This window comes from Acanthisitta chloris, unplaced genomic scaffold, assembly GCF_000695815.1.
Source record: "Acanthisitta chloris isolate BGI_N310 unplaced genomic scaffold, ASM69581v1 scaffold15212, whole genome shotgun sequence".
NCBI lineage: Eukaryota > Metazoa > Chordata > Aves > Passeriformes > Acanthisittidae > Acanthisitta > Acanthisitta chloris.
In genome coordinates this window covers 947-13,417 of record NW_008662274.1, presented here as the reverse complement: position 1 = coordinate 13,417, position 12,471 = coordinate 947, and the positions used below count along the sequence as shown (strand labels likewise).

Genomic DNA, 12,471 nt, shown 5'->3' with positions numbered 1-12,471 from the left:
AAAGATTATTAATGCACTATTCTAACACTGAACAAAAACTTTATTGTGTGTAGAATTGTTACATAAAACCCTTTAAATGAATTAAACTCACCCTTTCAAAGTAGCTCTCCAGGTATGAATAGAAGGATGCATTCTTGTGATAGTTAAACTTGGCATTTCCTTCTGCTTGAAGTTTCTTCTTTCCCTCAGTAGGTGTGTATTTGATAGATAGTCCAGCACTAAATTGTGTCTCTTTTGTCTTGTAAACCTCTCGTATCATTTGTGCACGATCATGATAGTACGCAGATGAGAAGGTTTTGTCTGCTTTTGTCTTAGAAAAAAATAATGGAAAGATCGTGTGAGAAAACAAAACGGGCAGTAATAGAAAAATCTGTGTAACACTTTACAGCAGTATTTTTTACATAAATTAGCATCACATTTTCTTACAGCTCTTTTTCCTTTTAAAAGAGAACAAATGGAAATACCACTCCCTCCACAAACCACTTAATCTGGTTCAGTTCAGTGGTTCAAAACTGAACAGAAAAGTGCAATGACAACATTTCAGTGATTATTAAAGCTCAGCATGTAACACTGTCAAAGTAATTTATGTGTGTCAACTGTTCCTTTACATGGTTTACAGCTTCCTCGGTGTTGGAGGTGCAGGCATTGATCTCTTCTCTCTGGTGACAGGACCCGAGGGAACAGCATAAAGCTGTGTCAAGGGAGGGTTAGGCTGAATATCAGGAAAAGGTTCTTCTACCAGAGGGTGATTGGGCACCAGGACAGCTTCCCCAGTGAAGTGGTCACAGCACCAAGCCTGATATGAGTTCAAGAAATGTTTGGACAATGCTCCAGGCACACACTGTGATTCTTAGTTCTGTCCCGTGTAGGGCCAGGAGGACTGGATGACCCTTGTGGATACCTTCCAACTGAGGAGATTCTATAATCCTATGTAAGGAATGGTGTCTCTGGCTCTTTCCTAGAATGCAGATAAGATTTGCTAATAGTTCCTGACATCTAAACTGCGTAAAAATTATGATTTTGCCTTTCTTTCTTATAGCAGACAGTAGCTAATTCAGAATACCTATTTCAGTGTTTATTTTTGTATACTTAAGCAGAACATAAAGTAATTAATTACCACTCTACCCAGTAAAAGTTAGGTATCATAATCCTTTCTGTACATCTTCTGTTCATCTCTTCCACTCATATTGCAAATATTCCGGTAAGATAGTTTCATTTTTTTGTGCAAAGACGCAGCAATGAGCATGTGGGAATTTAACTGGCACAACTGAGCTTAACTGCTAAAGTAAATGATAACATAACCTATTTTCCTCTGGACTGTACCACAACCTTGATATTAAAAAGCTTCTGAGTCTTCCAAGAGGAAGTCAGAATTCAGCATTCAGTTAAACACAACCTAGTTTGCATAGGAGCATTTAAACTTACATCATAACTGAGAGCAACAACATTCCATGGCTTGCGGTAGTATACCCGTGTGTTTCCATCACGCACCCTTTCACAAAGACCATTGAAAAATTCATTGTCAAATGGGCTGGCCATTGGCTGCAACCCTAATGCATTGAGTCTGCAAGAAAACGACAAGAGATGTTATGCTTCATAAAGGAGGTGTCAGCACCAATAACCTGTAGACAGTGGTATTATGACTGGGAAAGTCAGATTCTATAAGTGATGGTGACTGTAGCTGTGGAACCGAATCTGGCTTTATCCAAGCAGCTTGCATCATTTCTTGTGGTCTTCTCATCTGTATAATGGAGATAAAGATACATCTTTTGTAAAGCTCTTTAAGGGCCATGTATGAGAAAGAAAAGAATGAAGACATTAAATATCAAACACAGTGAGAACCTTAGGAATAAAAGGAATTAAAAACCATTTCTGCTTGACCGATATACTTGAGAGAAAGCATTCCTTACAGGTTTAAAAGGGACATGTCAACACCTGTTTTTAACCAGCTTTTGGCTTGGTTTGGGGTATTGTTTTCATAACTTATATTAGTTTGTTTGCTTGTAGGAATTTTGTTATCAAGTGTGTACAGTATCCATCAAATCTATGGGAGGAATATACAGCTGCTCCTAGCATTGTCTCTTCTTTCAGAGTGTGACCTGGTGGAATAACATTTCCTTGAGCATAAGAGAGGAAATCAAAACCAGTGCAAAACCAGGGAGGCAGGCACATCTGCAGTAAGGCATCCCACTGAAAAATATTCAAGAGACATTTTCTCTTGTTTAGGCATGCATTTTAGTAAAGTAATTGGGAATTATTGATTTCAAATGTAACTTGAAACATATTTATATCTCTATAAACCTTAGATTTAAATAATAATAAGTATTGTATGTTTATTCGCATAACATCTATGTATGATACTGTGTACTAACATTGTGATTGATTTACATTGTCTGCATAAATATTTTATCCTCAGCAAGTCTGGAAACTAAAATTGTAGTTAAATGTTGTTCCAAAAGCTACACAGCATTTCTGAATACAATTGTTAGCATGATTCAGATTTCATTTTTAGGAATGCCATTGTGCCCCATTTTTTTAGCTGGCTATGGAGACAATCTTAAACTCTTCACAGGGTCCAATACTACTTTTTTTCATCACTACATACCCTTGCCCTGCAGTCCGACCAATTTCAGACACATCAATTTCATAGTTGCGGCATGGTGATCGTGGGACAGATTCACAGTCAGCTTCATCAGAATAGTCTCCACAGTCATTATCTACATTGCACACAAGTTGTCGCTTTATACACCGACCTAATCAAAGAATAAAACATTGCATGAGTGCATTTTTGTCAGGATGAACTTTAAATGATACCATCAGCTACTTTTTATTGACACCTGCCTCTACATATATTTCTATTATTGCCAGGAAGAATTAAAATCCTACTCTCTTTCAACTGAAATAACCTGCATACTACTGTGTTTACATATGAATTACTAGGATGGCTGAGAAAAGTAAGTGGCAGGAGAACTGCTGACATCTGAAGAAAGTTGTTACTTCGTGAGATTGTTGCTATGGTAAACTTTGATTTATAGGTTGGTTGGTGATTTTTTAAATTTGTATTAAGACAATACAGGAAAATATTAATTCAACATCAACAAAGAATGATTTCTAAATTGTTTTAATTGTTGCTATTTGGGCTATATTATCTGAATAATATGGACACTGTAATGTCCCAAACTATAGTGATTTGTGTTCTAATGCAACAATGAAATAGTAATTTTCTTGAGGCAACATATCACGAAGTTTTACAAAGATTCATGTTTTTTTACAACAGGACTTAAAGATTTGCATAACTTAGGCCTGGCATAATAAAACAACAGTTGTTGATATCATCTGCCTCACCAGTAAGTGCCAAACAATGCCTGTGAACTAGTAGTTTTAACTACCACAGGCATACTATTTTTTCGTTCTCTACTTGTACTTCGCAGTATTTGAGATAAAGACAAAACAAAAAAGGGCTTCAGGCTCAAAATTCATTTATTATCTTTCTGGTTTTGCTTCGACTAGTTTTATTACTATTAACTTTTCCCATTTTATTTTGATTTTTGATGAATCTTGAGCACTACATTCATTCATATGCCATGCATTTATCACTTTACAGATTTATATCTTACTTTGAATCTAGATGCATTCTGACCTCCAGCTAGCATCTACCATACCACTTAGATCAGGGAACTTCCATATCCATTCTGTTAATATTCTTTCAGTCCTAGTTTTTTTTTTTCCCAGTGATTTTTCACACAACTTAGTGATTCAGTAGCAGGTGAAGCAGTTAAGCTAGAAGAACAGATACAGTATGGTCAGCTTCTAACCATGGAGTAGGAATTACAGGAGAAGAATTCAAATTAGATGCAAATTTTAATGGAAGATGAGAGAAATGTACCTCTTCTTAAACATTGTTCATGCTGTGGTTTTGGCATTTTGGCTTTAAACACAAACTGTCTATGGACTGTCTTTAAATGCTAGTATAAGGCATTGCTTCAGGAAATCATCTCCAATTAGAAAAGCAATGAAGTGTATCTCTCTTTTTCTGCATGTGTTTTGTCTCTGATGGTGACTGATTTAACTTACTCACAGAACTAAGTAAAATGTGATTTCTGAGTTACTGCATTACTTGCCATGGCATGCAAACAAAACCTACCAGAACCACATTGAAAGTTAGTTCCACAGTCTGGCTCTGGTTCTTCAGGACAGGCTTCACTGGGTTTACAGCTTTGTGAATCCCCTAGGGCCTCAAGGCATGGTTTTCCACCATACTGTCCAAATCTTTCAATAGATCTAGAGCGAAACTGGAAAGACAAATAGCACTATCAACAATGCTCAAAGAGAAAAGAGACCTCTACCAGAACTGAAGGGTTTCCAGCTGAATTTAGAACTTTTCAAAATGAAGGAACTTTGGTGAAATTCTGGTTGAAAATCCATAGGCACATCTCATGGTTAAAACAACATGTAGAGGAACTTTGAATTTGAAATTTCAATTTGAAAGTCTCATAAGAAAAATTCCCCTAAGAAAATAAAAATCTGCTTTGGAAAAGAAGTTGCTTTTTTATTTTAAAAACTTAAAATTTATTGAAAAGTAATGTTCTTAATAGAAACATCCACATGACCAAAATAGGTAATTTCTATGGAGAAAACTTTTTGAATAAGAGCACTTGACCGGTATTGTACATCTGGATGTAGTATTCTATTATGCTTATGGCTGCAGATCTGAAATGATTATGGGTTTTTTTCAAATCATGAACATGCAGTATATAATGAGTTTCAATCTGATATTTCCCCATAACCAACAGGCAGACAGATAGCATATCTTAATTGTGGCTTTGGAATAAAGACTTCCAATGATAGCTTACCCTTTGATTGGTGCATGGGTCGCAGGGTCCCCAGCTGCTCCAGCTGCTCAGCTTACAATCTATTGGAGATGGAGCATTCAGATCTCCTGTTCCACTTTGGAAAGCTAATTCTGAAGAGCTGTCAAACAAAACATTCCAGTACAGTCATGGGTAGTACACTAAAATCACATGTGAGTTTGTATTTAAACCATAGACTAGTATTTTGGAAACATCTTCAAGCTGATTTCTGTTTCACTTTCATAACAGTACTTAAATGTACAAACAGCTGCCTAATATTAAATTCTTTGGCGGTTTAAAATCGCATTTGAAAACTTTGAAGACTTAATAAGCCAGGTCTTTTCCCCCTTTTTCAGATCTTTATGCATGCAAGTGCACTTCTTGTGGGTCATGTTATTGACGAGAATGAAACAATAATCCACAGAGAACATCTGCAATCCCCTGTTCAGACAGTGGCTGTGCTCTCCAACACATAAAAAGACAAAGGCACACAGCCACATCTCTCATAGATGTAGCACTTCAATACATGTCTTTGTGATTTTTTTTAGCTTATTAACTTTAATGAGGTTGCTCTTAAGCCTGGATAAAAGCATAAGTGCTTTCCTGAGTTGAATGAAGTTTCTTAAATAAAGCTATTACTTCACAAACTAACTTAAACTTTTGGAAAAATCAGACAAGTGTTTAGCTATCTTACTATTCTTCAGCTTGCCAAGTTGAATAATTTTCCAGTTAAGTCTGTTTATTTTTCAGAGTGACTCTCCATTTTAGTGCTCAGTTTTAAATACTATCAAACTTTTGATTCCCAGTAAGTGAAAGGTCATCGCTTTATAGAAATCAGGTTTCTCTAAAGCACTGGTAGACATTGAAAACTGATGCACTGTAGAATGACTTTTTAATTTTAAAAACCAGGGCCAGTAATTTACTGGTGACTTTTTTTTCACTGGTAACAATGCTAAATAGCAGAGGAATGGAGGAGCATTGAAATCTGACTTGCCTGGTTTGATCTCAGTAATTTATTCCAAGTTGGACTTACATGCTGTGTATTCATCCACTGTGAAGCAATTCTGTCTCTCTGCATCTCTCCAAGTTAATGCTCTTGCCTGTGCTCTACAATGGGACCTTCTTTCCTGAGCCCAGCTGGTTGGCAGATCTGCAGCTCCTGCAGTGTGTTGTATGTACGTGTTTTCATTACAGGCAGGGCCTTGCCCTCTGCTCTTTGACCCCCTTATGTTGTACAAATATGTCAGGGGTTCAAACAACTGTAACCCAATGCCACAAGATTAAGAAATCTGAAGTTTGAACAAGAAAGATATAGCAGTTGGTCCAACATTCTGTTGCCATTTTTTCTATGTTCAGTTTACACATGCAGTAAGTTGTTATTGAGGTGATAAATAGACCTGTCTCTTTCCAGCTATTGAACCTTTAACAGGTCAAGGATCACAGGGTTGCTGTGCAATCTTCTATACCCTCAGCTGACCCAGATTGGCTCTGATACCTCAAAATTTCTGCTGTCACACAGACACACAGTAAACATGTGCCACAGATGCTGTTGGAATTATCTGTATCACACATTCCCACTGCCCTGCCTGCTGTTTCTAAGGAGGTCCTTCCCAGAAGTCCCCTGACCTTAACCTAGGGACTTCTGAGGTTGTTGCCTTTAAAGGTTGGGATTCTGAATAAAGGGAAGAGCACAAATATACCCAGTCTCTAAGGACAGCAGAAATGGAATAAAAATGAAGAATTCTCTCTGTACAATAGGGACTTTCCAAACTCTTACCTGGTAGGGAAGTGTGAAGCTTTGCTGTGTCCCTGACACCAGGAATTGGGGTACTTGATAGAGGATGCAGATCCAACCTTGTGTGAAAAGCCCATTTTACACAGAATTCCCTTTCAGTAATTCCCTTGTGGGCTCTGTGCACCTAAATTAATAACCCCCTGGCTGGCAGCTGAAAGTGCTGGCAACTAGGGAGATGGCATTGAACATCTGCCTTGTTCTTGCACTTCTCCCTGTGCATCCATTAACGATCACTATCAGGAACAGGTTACTGGATCAGCTGCCTCTTTGCTCTAACACAGAAAGACTGTAATTAGATTCAACCTGGTACTTCTAGTCTGAGTCTTTTCTTCTTCTTTCATATGCCTACTTAGGGACAAGCTTGCTTTCTCTGGTGCTGTAGAGGTTTTCTGCAAGGTGTGTGTGTATACCAAATATTGACTAAGCACACATGCATGCTTATATGCATCAGAATGATACTTCACCCTGGGAACAGATGCAGAATTTTTAAAATTATAATGCACTTGAAGTTGCACTTCAGTCACACTTGCATTAATATTTTTTACTCAAAAATAATAAAGAAAAATGAAAATGTGTATAGAATCTCTTAGAAACTTCTACAGAAAAGGCCAAGTTGTAGAAGGTAGTTATATAGAAGATAGAGGCCCTATCCAGGAGTTGCTTCAGGACAAATTTCATCTGAATATTAAAATAAACCCAAGACATTATCCTGAGGTCAGGCTGCTTTTCAAACATTGAAAAAGGTTACCCAAGAAAATGGTAGAAGGTCCTTCTCTGGAAATATGCAGCACTGTTTGATAGGAACCCTGGAAAACCTAATTTAAGGCCCTGTTTTAAATGGAACATTGTACGAGATCTCAAGAGAGTAGTGTATTTGAAATCTGATGTAGCTCTCCAGCATCTTCAAAGACAACTACTTCATCACTAATTAGCTCATCTTACAGATACTTCATGCTAAGCAAGTAATGCTTGAAAAGTTGCTGTACAGTATTCTATGAAACATTTTCCCACCACTCAGCATGACAGTAACATCCACAGTGGGAAGAAATGAAAATATACTGCTCTGGCAAATGAATGAGAATCAGCTTGCTCCTCCTGTATGTGCAAGGTGCCTGCATATGTGACCTTTCCATCTCCTTGCTGATGCAGGACTGTAAACTTCTGAGTAACAACATCTATTCTGGCATCTTAGGTTGAAGACTGATAGGCTGCCCTTGAAGATAGTAGGAGTGGGAACCCTTAGATGCTAGACCTTACAGATATATTGATGCATCTAATAGGATTTCTAAAGACAGATATCTTATTCCTAGCAATCAAGTATTTACATGCTAAAGAAGTTTACATTGAAACATATATCTGAACTTTTAAATTATTACCTTAAAATTGCAGCCAAAATACCTTACAGGTAGTAAGAATGAGTCATGGAGAGCACTGGTGTGCCTAAAGAAACAATCAGACTCAAGCTACGACAGGTCCTAAAGAGTCTCCCAAAGGTTGCTGTAAGTCAGTATTTTAAGTCAAAAATAAGAATTCTAGGCAGAAAAGGCTGAGTTGAATTTTCCAATGCAAATGAAAGTCTTGTCATCAACTGTCTGCAAATGAGAGTCAGTGGTAGTCTTTGACTTGCCTTTCAGGTGGCACATGTTTTTCAGATAATTAAAGGTATTTTTCAACCTAAGTGATTCTATCATTTTATGGTAATCCAAACCCCAAAATTTCTGCAAAAATATTCATTAAGTGATATACACACCCCCCTGGGCCTCATCCAGATTAGGGTACAAGGTTCACATGATTTGCTGCAGATCCAGCTTTAGGGTCTTGGATTTACTCAAGGTTAGAGAAAGAAAAAACTAAAAAAGAAATCAGAAAAAGCTCATTGCAAATGAGTATTTTGAACTCTGAAACACCAACAATGCATCCAATCCATTCAAAGAGACATATATGGAAAGAGCATTTTATTCAACAACATTGTTTAGAAAAACATACATATTAGGAAAATTGGGAAGCTTGTCACCTCCACATTAAATCTGAGTCAAAAGAGTTACTGAAAAACCACACTGAAATAGGTATTAAGTCACAAAATTTAAGTAAGAGAGGAGGTAAAAGCAGCTCAGCTACTGAAGAACATCCCTGAAGGTGACAGTTGAGAGCAAGAACTTCAGAGACAAGCATGGAAATCAACGTACCTTCTCTGCTATCCATTATTGGGAGGTTTGAGGGACAGAAGCATACTCTTTGGAAAGGGAAAGCCATTTCACAATCAGTACACAGAATTGTTTGCATCTTGCCTTGGATTACACAGTTTTATATACCCTCAGGCCACACAACTCTGCTGATTTGTTGTTGAGCCATACTTCAAAACAGAGAGCTATTGAGTTCATCAGTTACAAAACTGATGACTCAAGAAAAATCTTGGTTTGATAATTGTCACTGACCAAGTGTGAATGCAATGCTTCTCTTGAATTTGGAGACATGATAGCATCACATGAGGGCATAACTTTGACAACTGTAGGTGCTAGCACCATCATCAAGCTGCATAGTTTTTGGTATGCTTGGAAGCCAAGCTACTGGCTAATGTTGTCTGCTATGGATTCTCTGTAATAATTGTATCTTCTGGCTGGAGACTGTTTCTAACTTGACTATATGAAACCAGTGCTTTAATTGGATCTGAATGCAAAATTATAATAACCATGGAAACATCAGGAGCAAGTGCCTGACCAGCCTAGTGACCTTGTATGATGGATGACTACATCAGTGGACAGGGGAAGGGCTAGAGATGCCATTTATCTGCACCTCTGCAAAGCCTTTGACAAGGTCCCCCACAACATCTTTCTCTCTAAATTGAGAGAGAGAGGGATTAGATGGGTGGGCTGTTAGATGGAGAAGAAAATGGTGGGATGGTCGTGTCCAGATGGTAGTGGTCAGTGGCTCAGAGTCCTGGTGGACATCAGTGACAAGTGGTGCCCTTCAGGTGTCCATCACCCTTCAGGTGACCAGTGTTATTTAATGTCTTCAGTAATGACATAGATGAAAAGATTGACTACATCCTCAGCAAATTTGCAGATGACAGCAAGCTGTGTGGTGTAGTTGATACCTCAAGGACAGGATCCCATCCAGAGGGACCTGGACAAGCTCAGGAAGTGGACGAATGGGAATCTCATGATGTTTAATAAGACCAAGTGTAAGGTGCTGCAGCTTGGTCAGGGCAACTCCTCATAGCAACACAGGCTGGAGGATGAACAGATCAAGAGCAGCCCTGCCAAGAAGGACTTGGGGTGCTGGTGGATGGGAGGCTGGATGTGGTACAGCAGTGTGTGCTTGCAGACCAGAAAGCAAACTGTGACCCCCTGCTGCATTCAAAGCAGCGTGGCCAGCAGGTCAAGAGAGGCAGAAGCCTCTCTGTTCTGCTCTGGTGAGATTCCATCTGGAGAACTGTATCCAGCTGTGTAGTCCTCAGCACAGGAAGAACATGGACCTGTTGGAGTGAGTCTAGAGGAGGCCACCAAGATGATTAGAGAGATGGAACAGCTCTCCTACAAGGAAAAGCTGAGATAATTGAGTTTGTTCAGCCTGGAAAAGAGAAGGTTTAAGGGTGACCTAATTGCAGCCTTCTACTATGTGAAGGGAGCCTACAAGCAAGATGGAGAGGGTCTTTTTACAAGAGCATGTAGTGACAGGACAAGGAGGAATGGAATAAGACAGTGGGTTTAGATTAGATATTAGAAGGAAGTTCTTTGCTGTGAAGGTGAGGAGGCACTAGAACCAGATGATCAGAGAAATTATGGATGCCCCATCCTTGGAGGTGTTCAAGGCCAGGCTGAACAGAGCTCTGAGAAACCTGGTCTAGTGGAAGGTGCTCCTGCCCATGGGAGGGGGGTTGGAAGTAGATGGTCTTTAAGGTAACTTCCAACCCAAATCATTCTATGATTCTATGAGATAGGAAAGCAGAAATCTTCACAGGTTTGCAGGCTGCTCTTCAAAGTCTGTCAGGTATCTCAAGCAATAGTAGCAACAGCCACCCTCTGGACTACACACATGTGCAAAAGTCAATAATACTTTGTCATTCAAATAGCTTTCACATGCCATTACAAAATGCTTCATATATTGCAAAGTAAGTCTCACAGACGATGGCTGCCAATTTATTCTGAACACAGAATTATAGAAGGTTAAGAGACTGCAATGAGCCTTAGAGATCATTTAGTCCCAACTGCTCCTGCCATAAGCAGAGACACCTTGTGCTAGACCAAGTTGCTCAAAGGCTTATCCAACCTGGCCTTGAACACTCCCAGGGTTGAGTATCCACAGTCTCTCTGAGCAACCTGTTGCAATATCTCACCACCCTCACAGTAAGTAATTTCTTCCCAATATCTAACCTAAATTTCCCCTCTTTCAGTTTGTACCCATTACCCTTGACTGTCTCTACAGTTTATGATGATAAGTCCCTCTCCATCCTCTCTGTAGGCCCCTTCAGATATTGGATGGCTTCTATGAGATCTGCGCTCAGCTTTCTCTTCGCCAGGCTGAACAGCCTCAACTTTCTCAGCCTGTCATCATAGGGGAGATGCTCCAGTCCTGTTATCAACTTCGTGGCCTTCTCTGGACTTGCTATAACATCTATCTGTTATAAGACCTACATTCTTTCATCTGACCATGCTTCTAAATGCTATATAGACATTTCCAGTAGAGTAGCTCTTTAGCTGTTTTCACATGATCATTTTGTAGGGACTAAGTCTTCATTCTCCTTCTAGTGATATTTGCAGTGCAAATACATAGGTTATATTTCCAAAGATTAGAAAGTCTAGGAGACTTTAAATAGGGAGAGAAGTACTGTCAGCATAAGATTGTGCATCTTCAAAGTGAAATAGATTGAAATTAGATATTTCACACTCAGCGTGAAACAGCAAACAGGTGCCTGAGCTCCACCTCCCTGCAAGAATATGGCTTCAATTGCTATCTGTCACCTTTTTGTGACACATAGAAATGAAACAAATGGATAAACCATTGGTGTTTGACTCCTTGAAACACAGCAAAAGGTAGTTTCCATTTCATAGGATATCTGAGCAAGCTACCATTAGAAATGTCTACATTGGATGTTCATGCTCTGTGTTAAGAGAAAAAACACAGTAGAGATAGTTGCAGAAGACAAAAATCACTTACCGTCTGCTCTTCCCCAAAAGTGAGGTAGCTATCTCTATACTGCATATTAGGGATACAAGCTGCAGGATAACATGCATGGTTCTCATTTTGCAGCTGAATAGACAAGACTTGCCATGACTGAATTTGTAATTTATTTATTCGTTCCTTTTGTTATTTATTACCAAGAGAACAAACAAAAAGGAGTGTTTACTGAAAAATGCCAGTAATGGGCCAAGAGAACCTTACGGTAAGTGCTCTAAAGTCCACTTTTCAGAAAATTCCACTTTTTTTCCTGAATGGGGACTGGGAACTAAACTCAAGTAATTTTACGATTAAGAATAAACCAATTTTGCTTACTAGTATCTTTTGACTATAAGAGAGACGTTATCTATTGAATTTGAAATCATTAACTGCCCAGTAAGAGAAGCTGTCATAGCAGTGACTCATGTAAGGAACAAATAGTTCCTAAAGCAGAGCTGTTTACAAGAGCAAGTTTGGCATCTGACGTTTTTGGAAGCTTCATTTGGAGTACTGGAGGACTAAAGTCCCAAGATTCTTTTCTATTCCTCCGGCAGTCAATGTAAAAGAACAACATGCTATTTTTTTGTGGTTTTGAAGGAAACTAAAACTCTTCTAGCTTTCACTCTGTCACCAAAACCCAAACCACAAAGCTAGCTCTTTAGAAGGACA

General features: G+C 38.8%; 1 protein-coding gene across 1 annotated transcript; it reads right to left on the bottom strand.

The window, feature by feature from the left end:
* Positions 1-58: 58 nt before the first annotated feature.
* On the bottom strand, positions 59-11,888 carry LOC103798292 (complement component C9-like). The gene is made up of 6 exons (XM_009070544.1): positions 11,803-11,888; positions 4,854-4,947; positions 4,145-4,292; positions 2,606-2,753; positions 1,426-1,564; positions 59-310 (listed from the first exon to the last, which is right to left on the bottom strand). Exons 1-6 carry the CDS (start codon positions 11,886-11,888, stop codon positions 59-61), a joined length of 867 nt encoding a protein of 288 aa, XP_009068792.1.
* Positions 11,889-12,471: the final 583 nt, after the last annotated feature.